Genomic DNA, 19,880 nt, shown 5'->3' on the forward strand with positions numbered 1-19,880 from the left:
GAGAACAAAAAGAGAAAGTTTAGTGCTGTTCAAGTAAGACAAACAAAGAGAAAAACCTGGGTAATACAAGTTACATTTAGCTTTGGTTTCTTTTTTCCAAGAGAATTTATAAAACCAAGTGTATGCTGGTTTTCTTCAAGAGCCCACCTTGTGGTTTTTGAATCAGCAAAGTGCTTCAGTAAGGTAAGACTATTAGCTTTTCTCTTTTAAAATGATCAATCTAGGGAAGGGGTTCAAATACTTCTTACAAAGTGTTTTGAGTACACATAAGAAACAACAGTCAAGTAAAGGAACGGATGGGAGATGTCCATCAGTCAGCAATTTTCTGACTTATCTTCCACAGACTCCTCAAATCTTATTCCTTCAGTGTGGTGCTTTATTGGCTTGTGAACTTAATCCTACAGCCATTATGTTTACTCCCATCCAAGTATGATACAGGCCAATCTGCATAACCACAATGGTTACTAAGGAAGCAGAGTAATTGGTGAAAGTAGTTCTCTCTTGGCCGGCGCCGCGGCTCAACAGGCTAATCCTCCGCCTAGCGGCGCCAGCACACCGGGTTCTAGTCCCGGACGGGGCGCCAGATTCTGTCCCGGTTGCCCCTCTTCCAGGCCAGCTCTCTGCTTTGGCCAGGGAGTGCAGTGGAGGATGGCCCAGGTGCTTGGGCCCTGCACCCCATGGGAGACCAGGAGAAGTACCTGGCTCCTGCCATCGGATCAGTGCAGTGCGCCGGCCACAGCGCACTGGCCGCGGTGGCCATTGGAGGGTGAACCAACGGCAAAAGGAAGACCTTTCTCTCTGTCTCTCTCTCTCACTGTCCACTCAGCCTGTCAAAAAAAAAAAAAAAAAAAGAAAGAAAGAAAGAAAGAAAGTTCTCTCTCCTGCATGCAGAAGGAAAGAAAAGATTATCTTCTGTCCCACGTTACTCTTGAATTTGTCTGTGGCTGCACTGGCCTGAGAAACATCTGACTCCCTGAGCCTAACGTACAATATGTGCACAGAGTGACTCAATTCCTCTTGGCTCTCACAGGGCTCTCCACACACCCAGCTCCACTGCCCTGTGCGTGAACTCGCCTCTCTTCTCAGTTTCTGGGTGCAGTGCTCTTCCTGTCATCCCTTTCTGACTTGTGAAATGAATCTACATGAACTTATGTATGCCCTTGTGTTCCAAGGGCCAAGCAGTCCACCAGACTCGGTCCCACCCCTAAGCATCTTCCGCGAGTTTTGGCAGCAGATGGATGCTAATGTGACACGTGACCAGCTTCTCAACACTTGAGCCAAAATAAACAGAAACCACCCTACTGGAGTACTAACCACCATAAATGACTCTTGTTACAAGCACAAGAACCATATCACCTTCCCAGATGACTAGAAAATAAAAATAAGTACAAGCATATTTTGCTTAGGTAAAAGAATTGCTGCAGACATTAAAAAATCCGAACAAGCATTCCAAAGCTAAAACTCACAGCAATACCTATCCAAAATAATAAAGAAACAGAGAACACTTGGTGTTGGCAATAACATTGTAAAGACAAATTAAAGCACTTCCTAAAGAGAGAAACCTTTACTGAAATGTTTCCTTTAAAGTAATTCGAACAAGGGGCACTTTCTGGTTATTTACTTTGTGCCAGACCTTAGGCTGGGTTACTTGTATGGATACAATAACAAAGATACAGCTCCTGTCCACAGGATGGGGGTTGTGTGTGCGTGGTGCAAGGCAGGCTCCCATGAATCCAGTAAGTACAATAATATAGAAAAGCAGTGCTTGGCGTTGTGGTGTAGCTGGTTCGTCCCGGCTGCTTTACTTCCAATCCAGCTCCCTGCTGGAAGGGCAGCAAAGGATTGCCCAGGTGACTGGCCCCTGCACCGACATGGAAGGCCTGGAGGGAGCTCCTGTATCCTGGCTTTGGCCTGACCCAGCCCCAGCCAATGCGGCCATTTGGGAAGTGAAGCAGTGGATGGGAGACAACTTTCTCTCTCTCTCTCTCTCTCTCTTTCTGGAACTTGTTTTTCAAATAAATAAAATAAATTAAAAAAGAAAAAGAAAAAAAGAACCCAATCTCATAGACTGCTCTCCCAATCCCACTTTCAGAGGTCAACAGAAAAGGCCTGGGCCTCCATATATTTTAAAGAAAAAAAAGAAAACCACTCCAAGTCATAAGACAGTAATTATATGGAAACAGCAGTCACTAGATCTACAGTAACTGTACACTAACAAAATTCCTGAAAACAGTAGGTCAGAAGCAGCATAAATTTATCATTTTTTATTATCTTTATAAATTGGCAACATAAGAATCAATATAAACAATAAGTATATTACATTTATACATATTTCTCTTATGAGATGGTTTCTTAATATATCCATGACTTCATTTTTTCATGTTCTTACTAACAGATCTGGCCATAGTCAACTTAATTGCCTATATTATTCAATATTATTTTATTAGCAGGACAAAGAAGAATGTAAGAAGATTTCTGTTAAAGGTAGAAAATGGATCACAATTTTTACTCCTCTTACCAAAGCAAAGGAGAAAATATTCAAACAATACACTTGGATAAAAGCCTAGTGTGTCATAAGAGGACATATAAAAATGAAAACCAGATTGCATCTATGTTAAGGATATCGGATTACTTAAGGAATGAGAAAGTGAGCATAAGCAAAAGCCAAAAAGTAACTGTCATAAAAACATGCTTAGACACGAGTAGCCTAAGCTCCACACCATGAATAGAAAACAAAAACAGAAAACTCGCAAACATAAAAATGAAACACCCAGGTCAGGTATGCTAAAGTCTGATGATGTTATGACTGAACCATTCATTCGCTGAACATTTGCTAAGTGCTTACTATGCATGAAGGTATTTGGAGCATACAAATGTGAATTAAACATAATTTTCACACTTCACAAACTGGCAAAGGTCTGAGAACAAAGCTGTTGTAATATAAAGAAGATAAAAACTTAACTGGGAAAAAAACCCAAAAACCATGAGTGCTTATAGCAGAGAAAACTCACTTTTATTGAAGGAATATGAACAAGATTTCAGTAGGTAGATGGGGACCTGAAGAGAGAACACTTAAATGCAGCTTCCTGGGCCCATCACTTAACTTCTGATTCTGAAGGTCTGGAATGAAAAAGAGGTCTCTATGCTTCCAGAAAACACATGCGGTGAGTGTGCTGCAGGCGTTCCGTGAATCATTTTGGATGTGTGGGGCAAAAACTACAGGTATACTTGGGAAACATTAAGCAGAGCAGACTATTAAGAAGAAAGAACCCCTGAAGTTGAGAAGGATACTTAAAGAGAACCCATCATAGAGCATCTGGAGAGGAAGACGTAAGTATTTATTTATCTGTAGAAAACTCCGAACCAAATAATCTATCCTAGGAGGCACAGATCTGTGTATCACAAGTCAGATAACATCTCCCTGCTCCTTGTTCCCCTTCCCCTACACACACACACACACACACACACAAGTAAGGAGTTAGAATATGCATTCTGACAGGAAGTTTAACATTAGGAAAACAAAAACTATTTAGAAAGTCAGCTTTTCCTAAGGTTTTCTTCCTAATTACTAAGCCTAAAAACATCATCAGGGAGGGATGGGTGTGCCTCACTTTTAGCCAAGGCCACTATCAATGATCCGGCCAATTTTCGTGTCATCATCTTCATCCACCCCTGGGAAATGAAACAATACTAACTCCTCCCATTGTAAGCTCCATTATGAAGGAGTACAGTCACTCAGGAATAAGAGAAACTCTCCTGAGTCTTTAATTTACACAGGTTATGTGTTCATGTTGTCTGAATGCACTCCACGAGCAGGGGTGTGTGTTTGATAAGAGGCAGAGAAGAGAGCAAAGGAGAAACTTGCCTCCAGGAGCGGTTCTCACACTGGCAACTAAAGAGTGATTTCAGAAGTCATCAATCATGACGGTAATCATGCTCTTAAGTCCTGAGTTATGAGAACACTTCACCACTGACAACCACAAAATAAACATCTTCAGCCCTCTTACTTCATGCTTATCACTGGTCGTGTCAACTTTCTGCAGGGTAAAAAGTTGGTTACTATTCAGAATAGCAAGTATATGAAAGATGATTTAGGACCAAACTCTTGCAGTCAGGTTAAAGCTTAGAGAATACAGCAAAGAGCTCAACTAAAACCACAGAAGGATAGAGCTGGGCAGATAGAACAGTCAAATTAGAATCAAACCACCCTTATAGAGACAGCCTGGTCCTTTTATTTAAGAGGGAGAAAAGTTAAAGAACATCTTCAATGATTCTGAGGTCAACAGGGCAAAATGCAATTTAATAGCCTAGCTGATAAATAAATCTTGTGTTTCTCTCTGAGCTTCTCTTCAAAATGTGCCATATGAGGGAAGAAGAAAATGGGCTATAATTGTGGAAATGAGGTGGGCACCATAAGCCAAAGGGCCCACATATAGCCAGAGAGCCTCCAGCAACCTTTGATCAAATGCTCACAGAAGGAAAATGGGAATCTTATGAAATGGGAAGCTTCCCAAGAGGATCCAAATTCCATCTGAAGGCACAGCTCTATGAGAAAGGAACTCCCAGCACTGCAATTACCAGCGAGAATAGTTAACTGGGAAAAAAAAAAAAAAGGACATTCCATACATTCTATGAAATTCCTTAAACATTTGGCAAACCTCACCAAATCCCAGTAGTGGAAATTCCTTCCCAAGATTATCTCTATCCCTAAGCAGCACTTGTATTAAGTGTTTTTTCTTTTGTATTAGCTATATCCTTTCTTCAATATTTAGCAATCCATTTGTTTTTAATTTTTCTAATACTCATAAAGCAGAGCATCTTAAAAGAAGCTGATACTATTCTAAGTACTGCAGTCTAAGTATGGAGAATGAGCTGCAAAATACTTTTGCATGCCACTCCTGATTCCACCACATTAAAGAATTATCACTATTTCTACTAAAGGAGTTAAAACAAAAACTAAAATATCTGCTTTGATAAAAACCTGAAAACGTGAACTTTGATAAGAATAAATAATTAACAAGAGTAATTCTGTACCTCTGGAATGCTAAGATCCCCAAAAGAACAAAATATGAAAAAATTTGAGTTTTCTAAGAAGAGTACTTGAAAAATGCCAGGCATAATGATGAGTTTCTCATTCCTCCATAACTTCCATTCTGTTACACCCACACCCTACTCCATCTTTCCCTCTGTGCTTCCATGAGAAAGTCTGCTTCTCCACCTCTCCTATCCTTCTCAGCTGAAATAAATCTCACAGCTAACCAGAGCTCAAATCACATCTTTCCTCCAAGTCTTCAACTCACTCACTCCCCAGCTCAACAGTAATCTTCACCTTATTTCAGATGATGCCACACTCATTTATACCATAGTCTCCAAAACACACACACTCCTAACTTCCTTGAAATTGATCTCTTGGTGCCATAAAAGGTAATGCGACTGATCTGCAATCATTCTTAAAGCAGTCACTTTGAGCATCTGATCAGAGCGTTTTTGGACGCTTCTTCTCAGTTTTATGATCACATTCTTTTAGTTATCCTTAATAGTAGAAAAACCAATAATTCAATTTAATAAATATTTTTAAAAGAGCTTGCTACACACACACACAAACTCACCCTCCCTGGGATAAGTACTGGAAAGGAGCACTGGAAGAGAATACAAATAAACGGAAGTTCCATTCTTTCCCCCAGGGAATCTATAAATAAATGGCAATTTCAAAAGTTTTCAGATATTTATTGTAAAAATGATAACTGATAAATGCAATAAGTATAAAGAAAGCTAACAATTCAGAAGAGGAAAAGGTCACACTGAATTGGGAAATAACTAAAAGATTCCAGAAAAAGTAGCCCTTACAAATAAGCTTTATTGGGCAAGTAGAACTCAGGCTGCCTGTCCAGGTGGGAAGGGTAAAAGGTAAGGCACATTCCTGGAAGGCAGTGCTGTCTCCTGCTCTCCATTTTAAATCCAACTTCTCCTTACAAATCCTTTCCTAACAAGTCTTTCTTCATGTACTTTTTTCTGAATTATCTCCCTGTGCACAACACATTTTCAATGGAAGAGAAACAATATGATAGATGATCAGCCTCACTTCCTTCCACAAGTTGCTACAAATACCACTTACAAAGAACTGAGGCATACTTTAACAGGTAACTAAATGAAAAGACAATGCCCCCACCATTTACTCATATTCACCCGTTTAAGTAGTGAGTATTTAACGGTACACCTAGTGACAGCCATGACTTTGGAGGGAGACCTGATTGCTGCCCTCTAAGAATTCAAAGCCAAGCAGAGGAAACAAGGTAAACATAAAAGGTGACAGCCTGAAAACAACTTTTTCCTTACAGTATCTGTATTATAAATCATTACAGCAAAAATTAAATGCAATCTCAAATGTTTAAAACTAAAGGCAGGTGCAGGTGTTGTGGCACAGTGGGTTAAGCTGAGGCTTGGGATGCCTGCATCTTCTATCTAAGTGGGGTTCCAGTCCCAGCTGCCTCGCTTCGGACCCAGCTCCCTGCTAATGCATCCTGGCAGGCAGTAGATGATGTCTCAAGTCCTTGGGTTCCTGCTACTCATCCGAGAGACCCAAATGGAGCTCCAAGTTCCTGATTTAGCCTGGCTCAGCCCTAGCTGTTGCTAGCATTTTGGGGATTTAACCAACAGGTAAAAAGACGACTTCCCTGCTCCTAAACTCTTTCAAGTAGACAAAAACAAAAATATAGACATTAAAAAATAAAAAGCTAACACAATTTACCTATTCTTACTACAAAATGGGCTCTCCTTAAACTATTGCAGAAAATGTGAAATTCTGAGGGGACATTAGTAACAAAACAATAACAACAAAATTCAATGTACAAGGTAGAAAATCAGCCATGGCACATCTTTTCTTTTTTTTCTTCTATAAATATCCTGTTAATAATTTTACAGATATACATAATTTATGTCATTTAAAATACAAACTTCCACTGAAATTAAAATTAATATTCTCTGTATAAAAGTTAATTCCATTCCTAGAACCAGCTGGAACCCTCTAGCTGTGTGACCTTTGTTTCTCTTTACCAACTTACCCGCAAATGAGTGTGTCCAAGTGGAGAGAAGTGATATCCATTAAGCATCAAAATCAAATGTTCAATAAGTGAAACATGTACTAAGTACTAAGAGCAAATCTACCAGAAACGTGCACACACAAATTATTAGTACCAAATTTTGCTTTTGAGTTTGTCTCTATATTTCTCTTTCGCAACATTACAGGACATCCCCATAAAAAAGTTCTCTGATATAGCATCTGTTATGAATGATGGGAGAATGTCACGCTAAAATATTGCACTTTGGCACAGGATTATTTTGAGCTAAAGACATTTGAAAAATAGGTGAAAGAAGAGTGCTCTGATTTCCCTTTCTTCCTGAAAACAAGAGAGAAAACTACCATGTGAACGATGTCCTGCTTATACCAGGAGGAAAGAAACAGTCATCATCACCAGAGATATGGAACCAAAGCTGGGAGAATATTATATAAACAGACCTTGTTAAAATAAGTCATTGTCCTAGTGCTTAAGATGCCGGTTACTAGGAGGCCCTCATTATACATCTGGATTTGACTGATGGCTCCGGCTCCAGCTCCTGACTCCAGCTTTCTGTTAATAAAGGTCTTAGAAGGCAGAGGTGATGGCTTAAGTAGTTGTGTTCCTGCTATCCATGTGAAAAACCTGGAATGAGCTCCCAAATCCTGGCATCAGCCTTGCCCCACCCCAGCTGTTGTGGGGAACCATTGGATAGGGGCCTTTCTCTCTCTTTTCCTACCCACTACTCAAATAAAAAAAATCACCTTCGTTTGCTTTCCCCAAATATTTTAGTTACTTTTCATTTCCACCACTGTCTCTGTTCAATCCAGCATCTAACGCAGGTCTTGCCACTTTATCAGGTCTTCATTTTCCTATGGGCTCATTTCACGTACATGTAAACATCTATATGCTTTTCTCTTATTAACTTGTCAGTTTAATCCTCAGACCCAACTGGAGACTAATCTCAGAGGTAAAGTTTTGCGTCCCTTATACTCAGATGATAAATAATAAAAACTGATAAAGTTAAAAGTTAAATTTATCAGTGTGATAGAATGTTTCAACACCAATATAATTTGGTGTAAATAAGTTCATACTTCTTTGCTACCATATTAAGGAAAATTAAGATTTGGGATGGGAAAGTTCTATTCCTTGAATTTAAAATAGCAAAAAGTTGCCCTCTTCACTGACTCCACAAAGAAACTGACATTTTATTAAAAACCATTCTCTATTTAGGCCAGCACCGCAGCTCAATAGGCTAATCCTCCACCTAGCGGCACCGGCACACCAGGTTCTAGTCCCGGTCGGGGTGCCGGATTCTGTCCCAGTTGCCCCCCTTCCAGGCCAGCTCTCCACTATGGCCTGGGAGTGCAGTGGAGGATGGCCCAAGTGCTTGGGCCCTGCACCTGCTTGGGAGACCAGAAGAAGCCGGCCGCGGCAGCCATTGGAGGGTGAACCAACGGCAAAAGGAAGACCTTTCTCTCTGTCTCTCTCTCTCACTGTCCACTCTGCCTGTCAAAAAAAAAAAAAAAAAGAATTCTCTATTTAAAAAATAATCTCATATTAAGACTTTCTGGGTCATCTAAATGTAAATATAGCTAACAGAAATACTATAAATAAAGCAGACATGTAAATACTGCATGGTAGTTATTAGTGACATATATAATCAGGAAAGAAACCATTAAAACCGCCAAAAATTATTCTGATGTTTGTCTCTCCTATTTTGAAAACTAATTTGAAGAGCTCCAATGCCAATAAAGGAAAAACAAACAGTGGTAGTTCCAAGAACAATGTTTCCCCTCTGAAACTGCTGACCCATGTATGTGTACCAGCAGGCCATCTTTCCAGATTTAGAGTGCTGGGGCAAACACCAACTTAAATGTTCTGTGAAAATAGCTCATTTGTTTAAGGTGAAAACTTGCAGTAGGAAGAAAAACTAAGGGGATATGTGTTTAAGAAAAAAAAGTCTCAAAACTCCTACCTATTATAACTGTACTGTATTTAAAAGATTCCTCCTGGATACCTGCCCTAATACTGTCACCTAAAAATTAATTCCTTGAGACTAAAGTAAAAATATAAAAATATTTGAAACCTCTCTAACAGATTCCCTGTGAAACGTACACTAGAGATTAGCACAAATTCTTCACATGCAAATACAAACAAGCAATTAAATATAATGTATACCTCAAAAACATCACTAATTATATGAACATTAAAAGGTATATTAATGATTTTGATGTATAAATATGACTTTCTTAAGGATTCATAATTTTAATTCTTGGCACTAAATATACATGGGTTTCAAAACTTATTACTTTGAAAATATGGCAATAAATTATTTCTTGGATAATGGGGATGGGAGACAAACACCTCATTTATGTGTGTGGTGAAAAAGAAATCGATGTAAAGCATGGCTTTTCCCTAAAGGAGAACAGCAGCAGCTTTACCAGTTCCACAGGGCTCACACCAAGTCTCCTAAGCCTACCACTCCCTATGCTTACAGCAACAAAAGAGTGAAACAAATATTTTATTGCAGTGTTAAACTTAAAAATCTTCTACTCTAAACAAATCAAAGTCATTGCTTTATACTGCCCACTATAAAGTACGAGCTGATAGCACGTCACTTGGTATGCTTGTTTTTGTTTTTGGGAGGCAGAGAGAGGAGCAGAGAGGAAGAGCTCCCAAATGCAAAAAGCTGAAGCCAGGATCAGGGAATACACTCCGGGACTCTCCTGTGAGTCGCAAGGACTCAACCAACTGAGCCATCACACTGTCTCCTGGAGTCTGCATTGGCAGGAAGCTGCAGTCCGGAGCAGGAGCCAGGAATGGAACCAAGGCCTGCTGGTGTGGAACACAGTGTTTTAAGTACCAGGCTAACAGTCCACTCCCTGTTTTGCTTTTCAAAAAAAAAAAAAAAAAAAATGTTAAAAGAGAATCTGGACATAGCACATAGTGTGTGAACCATTTATTATCGACTACAAAAACAGGCAAAACTAATATATAATGTCAGAAGTCAAGACAGTGATTATCTTTGGGATATTAAGAGGAGGGAAGCAGGGAGTGCTTCTGTGACACTGGTAATATTCTCTCTCTCAACCTGGGTACTGGTTACATGGAGGTGTTCACCTGGTGGAAATCCATCAAGTTGTACTCACATTTGTGCCTTTCCTATATTTCTGTTAAGTTTCTACAGAAAGGGTCTCAAAGATTACAGAAGTAAGAGTTAGAACCCACATGCTTCCCCCACTTACAGCAGGAGGTGGTTTATTCCCTGTAAGAAAGTGAACCAAAGTCCCTGATAGAGACAGCAAGGACAGCAGAAAACACTGTTTTGAAAACAGGATGATGTTAAAACCTTGAGATTCCAGCTCTCTTCCCTCATCAGTTCCCCACGTCTTGGCACACACTGCCCAGGCAGAAGACCACAGGATTTATCTTAAGTAAAAATGGCACTGCTCGGTGCTGTGGCGTAGCAGGTAAAGCCGCCGCCTGCAGTGCCAGCATCCTATATGGGTACCGGTTCAAGTCCCAGATGCTCCACTTCCTATCCAGCTCTCTGCTATGGCCTGGCAAAGCAGTAGAAGATGGCCCAAGTCCTTGGGCCCCTGCACCTGTGTGGGAGACCCAGAAGAAGCTCCTGGCTCTGGCTTCAGATTGGCACAGCTCTGGCCATTGCAGCCAATTGGGGAGTGAACCAGAGGATGGAAGACCTCTGTCTTTCTTCCTCTCCTTCTCTCTCTGTGTAATTCTGTCAAATAAATAAATCTTCAAAAAAATGGCATTGCTTAAGGAACAGATCCACATATTCATTTGCAAAAAGGCAGGCAAAAAGAAAACAGAACAAAATCAAGTAATGTACAAATTAGTAGGCAAGAAAACAGAGGCTGAACTGCAGTGGGAAAATGACAGCAGAACAGTTTTCCAAGGTATTACGATAATACAGGTGAGAGCTAAGGAGTCTTTTTATCATGACAGTAGGGGCTGGGGGCAGGGGTGAGGTACAGAGACAGGGAAGAGGAGAAAATACAGATTTAGAACCAAAGACACAGGGGTCAGTCCAGTAACCCTGAGAGCCAACAGGTAGGACACAGGACTTGAATCCTAGTTGTTCATGCCCCAAATATCTCTTCATCTGGATATTCACTCATTCCACAAACACTGAGAACAGGACACTCCCCTATGTAATAAGAAGCATCTTAATTCTATTTATATTTCAATTTTATATTACTAGATTTTTGTTGTATTTGCCCAATTTCTTTTTCCTTTCAAAGAAATAAACACTAGAGATATTTGAAATACTCTTCAAATCATTCCCTAATCCTAACACCCCAACTCTCCAAGTTAACCATGAACCTGAATTTGGCATTTAACATCCTCATGGGCCTCATCTAAAAAGACAACATCCGTTCGGATAAATACTAACGCTAATTTCTGTTGTAAGACAGCAATATTCTGTAGCATGATAGAAAGTTCTTAATGTCTGTAACAGAAATACAGAAGTTTACACTGCTGTAAATACACAAAAAATATTTCAAAATAATTTCAAACCTCAAATGGATTAATGATATAACCTATTAACAAAAAATTAACTTTACTGTAGAAATGCCAGAGCAAATATTAATATCAACATATAGGGCATATAAAACGTTAAGTTCAAGAGTTCCATTGTGATTTATGTTCATTGTCCCCTTAGCTACAGGGTGCAATAATAAGGCAGCGTTTGCACACACAAAATCCACCCTGGACTTCCCGCTGCCTATAATCAATCCATTGCAGAACGAGACCATACCAGTTGTCATTGTGTCCTTCCCTACCAGGCAATCACAGCAAAACATTCCCTGAAACAATCTGGAACACCAGCTTTACTTGAGAATGTCCTTGATGATGCAAGAACGTTATCTGTATTACATCTCCGCCCTTGAGTAACTTATCTTTTTAATTTTCTGAGTAATAAAATCAGGGGTGTAGGTCAAGTGCTTCTGGTGCACACTGAAGTGTGATGGTGATCTTGAGGAAAGCACTTGCATGATGATTTAACTATGAGCTGAACCAGTCACTATTTTCACTGAAAACCATTTTTACTGGAAGAACAACTGACCATTGTTATTCTTACCTGGGTATCTGGCAAAAATTTTATCAAAAATGAAGTGAGAAGATTTCTTCAAGAAAAATTGATGGTATTTGTTATCAATCATAGCCTGAAAGCTATCAACTAAATTAAAATTTCAAAAAAATTGTTTCTATAATGAGATTGACAGCTTCCCATTACCTAAAGACTTCTGTGATGAGATCAGTTATTAACAAATGTGATTTTTTGAAACTGCATAATGAAATACATTAACAAGGGAAATATGTATATTATACAATTAACCAGTATTTTTCAAATGACAGATTACTTAATGTAACAAGAAGATGTATGAGTAAAGATTCATTCAAAGTGTAAGATCAATGTTAAATGTAAATTCTTAATGTTAAAGACTTCAAAAAGTTCACTAATAGGGCTTTAGTCCATATTGGAACGAACAGTTAAGAAATGACCATTGAAAATTTTGGCAGAGTACCAAAGAATAATATTCACCACATCTGAAAAAGACAATTCAGTCTTCCATTTTCCAATCGCATCACGAACTTTCTAATAAGCAATTACTGAATTACTCTTTTTGGTTGTTTAAAAGCCGTGCACAAATAAGTGCAAGGATAAATTACTACAGTTTAATCTGATCATATCACTCATTTAAAAGTAAGTAAAATACACATTATTCACTTATAGGTTCTAGTCTCATGTATTAGCAACATATATTTATGAGAGGCCTAATTTACCAAAGAATCAACATTGATCATTGCTCCAAAAAGGAAAGGAAGTGAAAATGGCAAATTCTTGAGTCACGTTAGAAACATGCCAGTCAATTCCCTCTCTGGTTATGAGGGAACCCATCCTGTTTACCTGACTCTCAAAACCGTCACACTAATCACCCAGATAACACAGTGTAATGGATTTAATTCTTGGTTCTTATGCTTCTAAAGAAATATCCTTTCTCAGCAAAGAAAAATACAACTGACCTTTTGCAAATTTTAAAAGAAATAATTTAACTGAACAAACATCTGAAATTCAGAAAGTAGCACACTAAATGTTATAACTTCACAGCTGCAGACAAATTGAAGAATAGAAGTGGTTTAAAGAGAACTGTCCTTTTCTAAGGCAGGCATCTTGGGGGAGGAAATTTTCCGAACGAGAATTGACATCCTCATTAATACATGCCCTCTGGAAGAGAACGTTTACACACTGTAGCTTTAAGTCAGGATATTCAAGAGAGAACAACCAAAGGTCAACCCTGCTCCTTCCCTGTGATGATCCACCCATTGTGCAGGCTCACCTTTGCAGTTCGTTGAGTCCCCTGGTAGATGAGAGGCTGGAATTCTGCCTTAGGAAGTTTTGTTTTAAATTGAGATGAGTGAGGTCTTGGCTGTAGAAGAGGTTGACAGGCAAGTGTTCCAGGCTACAGCACGAGAGGTCCACGGAGCTAATGCGCTGGGATGCGACCTAGAGAGGGATAGGAATGCAATTCAGTCTTAGTGTCATCCACTTAGCCTGCAACTGCTTTCTTTCTTTCTTTAACTTTTACTTAATGAATATAAATTTCCAAAGTACAGCTTATGGATTACAATGGCTCCCCCCCCATAACTTCCCTCCCACCCGCAACCCTCCCCTTCCATTCACATCAAGATTCATTTTCTATTCTCTTTATATACAGATCAATTTAGCATATATTAAGTAAAGATTTCATCAGTTTGTACCCACACAGAAACACAAAGTGAAAAATACTGTTTGAGTACTAGTTAGAGCATTATATCTCAATGTACAGCAAATTAAGGACAGAGATCCTACATGAGGAGTAAGTGCACAGTGACTCCTGTTGTTGACTTAACAAATTGACACTCCTCTTTATGGCATCAGTAATCACCCTAGGCTCTTGTTATGAGTTGCCAAGGCTATGGAAGCCTTTTGAGTTCACCGACTCTGATCATATTTAGACAAGGTCGTAGTCAAAGTGGAAGTTCTCTCCTCCCTTCAGAGAAAGGTACCTCCTTCTTTGATGACCTGTTCTTTCCACCGGGATCTCACTTACAGAGATCTTTCATTTAGGTGTTTGTTTGTTTGTTTTTTGCCAGAGTGTCTTGGCTTTCCATGCCTGAAATACTCTCATGGGCTTTTCAGCCAGATCCGCATGCCTTAAGGGCTGATTCTGAGGCCAGAGTGCTGTTTAGGACATCTGCCATTCTATGAGTCTGCTGAGTATCTCGCTTCCATGTTGGATTGTTCTCTCCCTTTTTTATTCTATCAGTTAGTATTTGCAGACACTAGTCTTGTTTATGTGATCCCTTTGGCTCTTAGTCCTATCATTATGATCAATTGTGAACAGAAATTGATCACTGGGACTAGTGAGATGGCATTGGTACATGCCATCTTGATGGGATTGAATTGGAATCCCCTGGTATGTTTCTAACTCTACCTTTTGGGGCAAGTCAGCTTGAGCATGTCCCGAATTGCACATCTCTTCCCTCTCTTATTCCCACTCTTATATTTAACAGCAATCACTTTTCAGTTAAGTTTCAACACTTAAGAATTACTGTGTATTGATTACAGTATTCAACCAAAAGTATTAAGTAGAACAAACAAAAAAAAAATACTAAGAGGGATAATGTATTAAGTTGTTCATCAACAGTCAGGACAAGGGCTGATCAAGTCACCGTTTCTCATAGTGTTCATTTCACTTTAACAGGTTTCCTTTTTGGTGCTCGGTTAGTTGTCACCGATCAGGGAGAACATATGATATTTGTCCCTTTGGGACTGGCTTATTTCACTCAGCATAATGTTTTCCAAATTCCTAGCAGGGATCACTTTTCAGTTAAAATTTAAACACCTAAGAATAATTGTGTGTTAATTACAGAGTTCAACCAATAGTACTGGAACAAAAAAAATACTAAAATGGATAAAGTATTACATTGCACATCAACAGTCAGGACAAGAGCTGATCAAGTCACTGTGTAACTACTTTCTATAGATAGAAATAAGACAGCTCCAATGGGGAGAACAGACACAGTATGCAGATAAGCACTGTTGGCTTAAATATAAATCAACAGGGTGTTCCCCAAGTACACAGAGGAGCCAAGCACTATAAAAGCAGAAAACAGTGTTCTGCTAGAGGGTGATTCGGGAACCTCACAGAAGAAGCAGATTCTCAAGAGCACAGGCCATCCTACTAGGCTTGTGATGACAGGGGTCTTCAATGTATAAATTTTATTCCTGAAAATATTCATGGTAAGAGAATTTAAATTTCAATAATATAAGACTTTAGAGTTACTACAGCACTGAGAGACAGAAGCGAAGTTCCAAACTGAACCTATGAAAGCCTCTGTATGTGCTGATTTAGAACAGCACAAATAAAGAAAAGTATTATCAATGGACTTGTCCCGATCTTTAATAATAAAATCTGTATGGTATAACCAGATTCCACTACAATCCTGCTATAAAGTTCTCAGGTTGTCTCTCCACAAAGTATCAGTTAGATGCTAACAAATTTGAGCTTTGCTTCATCAGGTATTCTATGTAAAACTTACATCTAAATGTTTATCCAGATGTACAATGCCTTTCTGGTTTAATGATTCCCACCACAGCCAGGCTCCCATGGCTACAGATCAACAGGCACACTGGAGACAGAAAATGTGCTGGGTAGCCTGCATTTCCCAAATGTTCTCTCTAGTACCACTGTGACAGAGTGCCAGCTGATGCCAAAGCACACGGCTTCAGCTCGACTTCCTCACATCGTGGCCCCTTCTCTCCTCACAGAGATCAGGGGAAGACAAGGATTCTCCTTTATCTTTGCCATAGAAACATCACTCCTTATCTGTGGTCAACTTGATGGTCTTTTCTATAACCCCAGGTTTCTCTTCCCTAATTACAGAGAGCAGCAGGACACAGTTCTTAGGAGAGTGGCTCTGGGCTCAGAGCATGCAGAGTCACTTCCTAGCATCACAACCAAGCTCCATTTTTCTCATATGTGTAACAGGCATAAAGAGGGTACCGATTTCATGTCTGGTATATAGAAAGCATTCAGCAAATGTTTTCATTTAGCAATAATCGCGCCTCAGATAAACCTCACTGGCTATGATACTGCCATTGTGCAACGCTTTAGTAAATGTTAACTGTCATTATTACCATTAACATTATTACAACTAATGCTAATGCTAAATAGAATGATTCACATTTTATAACCATTGGAATCCAATTCTTCTTTGCCAAAAAGGTATTCAGAAGTAAATATGCATAAAATACAATTTGCTAATGGTGCATTTGAGGTTAGAAGTTACAGTATACACAAGGTAAGGAATCCTAGGGTGAAAATGGCTGGGCAGAGCTGTCTCCAAAGATCTTAGGAGGAAATCTGAGTTTGTATTTTAGCAATTCATCTTTTCTTGAATTTTCACCACTATGTAAATGTGACCCCACTCATATGTTGGGGGACAGGCTGCCTGATTAAATATTCAGAGGAGGCAGAGGGGTGGGGCTGTAGCACAGGTGGTGATCTTCAAGAGGGTACTGTGGCGTGTAGGTGCATGATGGAAAGTGAGCTGAACTGCTTGATCACAACTGGGTGGCTGAGCCTTTAGCCATTTTGAATGAGTATGGAAGATGATGGGATTTTGTCAGTGCATGCGTTGTGACTGCTCGTAGCCCTTAGCTCCTATAGGTCACTAGCTACCTGCCTAGCCATATCAGTACTACCCAAACTATTATCATTGTTCTTAGTACTTGGGGGAGGGAAGCTAGAATAATAAAGGCTACTTATTAGGAGGGATAAACAAATGGTTTTCTTATTAATATTTATGTCTTTGTTTTGAGAAGGATCACAGTTTTTGATAGTTGCTTTGTAAGTGGGTCATAGTTTCTTTGGATAGCTTTTGAAAATCAAAAAACCCCTTCTAACCAGAGTGCTTTCCTCTTTGTGGCGGGGTCCTGACATGCCCCGGTTGGTCTTGGTGGAAGCACTTAAATCTCCCGTTCGGTTGCCAGGGCAGGGGACTGGGCAGGGGTGCAGCTAGTGGTAGCTCTTGTGGCCACCCTGGCAGCCCTGTGGTCATCATGAAATGCTGAATTTATGTTCGCACTATCAGTGTTACCAGGTCTGCCCGGCTTTCTCAACACTGCTCTCAGCCTTGTTAATGTGGTTTCCTCCCCCTTGTTTCCAGGCAAGAACAGCTTGTGGTTCATAATGAGGAAAGGAAGAAAACACAACTTGATGTTTAATCATTTTCTCTAAGTTGTCCAAAGGGAGTATTTAGTGTGATGCTTCAGTTGGCATATAATTTGTCTTCCTCAATGCAATTTCCACAAGAAACAGTCCAGGGGCCCTTCACTCAGCAAAACGTTCTGAGGGTTGTACAAAGTGCTAAGCATGGGTTATCTGAACAAAACAGAAAGATCCCTCCCCTCATGGAGCTTACTGCACTCCCCTAGTAATGATAACTCTTTCAAGAGCACAAGATGTAATATTTATTTTCATTGTAACAACTCAGTAAAGTAAGGGCTTACCCCCATTTCAAAGATAAAGGTTAATCAATGAGTGTATCCAAGGTCAAATGCTTAAAGTAGCAAGAACAGAGTTTGAAGTCTACAGCATTAACTCTATGCTTATGGGTCTGGAGCCTGAACACAATTCAGATCTTATTTGAAAGGAGGTTCCCTTAACTCCCAAGATAAAATAATATAACCAGAGCAAAGAAACTAGACGCGGTTCCTGAGAGAAGCTACGCTTTAGGAATGGGACAAGGCAGTGACAGCCCGGGGGAGGGGTATCTTCCTCAAGAGAAGCAAAGACCATCTGTTGACCAAATACAGACTTCAGAAAAGGGGTGCAGCCCTGTGGGGGTGTCATTCCTTAACGTCACAAGCTCTGCTCTCTCCAGTCTCGCAGAGGTTGTCCAACTGGGTGAGCACCAAATGAGCACCTAATAAAATATTTAAAGTTTACAGGAAGGAGTAGGGGTATAGTGGTATTATGGGTTCAGCTACCACTTGGGATGCCCGGAACCCATATTGAAGCACGTGGATCAAAAAACGAACCAGTGAATAGAAGATTCTCTCTCTCTCTCTCTCTCTCTCTCTCTCTCAATCTGCCTCTCAAATAAATAAATAAACAAGTTTTAAAGAAAAAAGTACAGGAAAAGTATACAAGATCACAGAAACATAGAAACAAAGTGAAAGAAATAGGTATATGCACAAATTCCCTCAAATATTTGTTACAGAATATGACTTCTAAAAGCTCTCACAGAGTATAAAAAAGCACTTTCGCAAAAACTACTGTACTTCTGTTAACACCTACAAACATCAAGACAGTAGAAGACACAAAGTTGACACTCAAGCAACTTGACAGGATAAGGAAGATAGGCTTCACAATGTACAAGGTGTGTGGGAACACTTCTATTACTAAATGACAAGTCACTTCCTCGTATCAGTCCTTCTGTCTCCTTATCGCTAAAGATGACTAAATAACACCAGCCCCAATAAATTTACCAAGTTGCTCTAATAATACTTTTCTAATTTAAAAAAAAAATCAGGGGAGGGAGGCTCTGCAGACCCTATTTCCCTAGACCAACATCCACAGGTACAAGAAATATAATCTTGGGAAAGGCATTATGGTGCAGTGAATTAAGCTGCCACATATGGTACTGGGATCCCACATCAGAGCGCCAGTTCCAGTCCAGACTGCCCTGCTTCCAATCCAGATGCCAATTCATGAGCTTGGAAGGCACTGGCCCAAGTACTCAGGCCTCTGCCACCCATGCAGGAGACCAGGATGGGGTTGTCTCCTGGCTTTGGCCTGGCCCAGCTTTGGCTGCTGTGGTTATTAAGGGAGTGAACCAGCATTCTCTGCCACTCTGCCTTTCAAGTAAATTAATTTTTTCCTAAAAATACAAATCTATAAAACAAAATACAGACTTCAATGTATAGGCTAGTACTCTTGCCTTGAACAGTTACACAGATGAGTGTAGGCAAATGCAGACTACCAATGAGCTACATATGAATGGGTTCAAGTTTTAAATCAGTGTGAGATAACTGTAGATAAGGAAGTCAGTTTCTAGTCTGTATTAACAATAAAATTTTTAAGGCTGATAATTTATAGTTGGTAAATTAAATGGAACTTTTCCCACCTATATTCTCTGGGAGAAACATTAATGCAGACATGAATCCCCATGTCCTGCTCAACATCTTTTCCAAATGACATACATGCATATATAGGGGTAAAGTTCATCTGGCCCTCAAAGCATGTGCAAAGAACACTACAAGGTAAAAATACAAATGATGAATTGAACAACAAGATTTTTAGATTACTTAACGGTCTTCCACACATTTTTCTACCATGCTCTTCAGCTTGATACTTTCCTAAAAGTAATTTCTTTGCCTCTCCTTAGGCACTTATCTAAAAATTGCTTTTCTTCTGGGTCTAGTTGAGTTGTGTTTCTAAACCAATGTTTTCCTAACCCTAACTATCTCCATTATCCTTTCAAATTTATCATCCTCCCTTGCAATAGGACTTAACTCTGCATCATATCATTATTGACGGCTTACTTAGTGGATAATCATTTTTCATAGGCAACAGAAAGTTCACAGTAACATTCATGTGATCTTTTTGGGTCTCTTCTGTACTTTAAGAAAGTTGTATTTATCTTTATTATACGCCTAGTATGCTCAAAATTAAGCAAAATGACTCTGGAAGGCTAGGTCAAAGCAGCTGAAATAGCACAAATAATTCTACTTGTGTAAAGCAA

At 39.6% G+C, this 19,880-nt stretch overlaps 1 protein-coding gene and 1 pseudogene across 1 annotated transcript in view; both read right to left on the reverse strand.

Annotated features, from left to right (window-relative positions):
* PHLPP1 (PH domain and leucine rich repeat protein phosphatase 1) overlaps positions 1–19,880 on the reverse strand; it is a 229,866-nt gene that overhangs the window by 83,437 nt on the left and 126,549 nt on the right. The window contains exon 4 of the mRNA XM_051851890.2: positions 13,427–13,593. Within this exon, the coding sequence (XP_051707850.2) occupies positions 13,427–13,593 (167 nt within the window). The remainder of the gene's footprint in view (positions 1–13,426; positions 13,594–19,880) is intronic.
* On the reverse strand, positions 16,160–16,242 carry LOC127492519 (U4 spliceosomal RNA; annotated as a pseudogene).

Source organism: Oryctolagus cuniculus, chromosome 10 (genome assembly GCF_964237555.1).
Source record: "Oryctolagus cuniculus chromosome 10, mOryCun1.1, whole genome shotgun sequence".
Lineage (NCBI taxonomy): Eukaryota > Metazoa > Chordata > Mammalia > Lagomorpha > Leporidae > Oryctolagus > Oryctolagus cuniculus.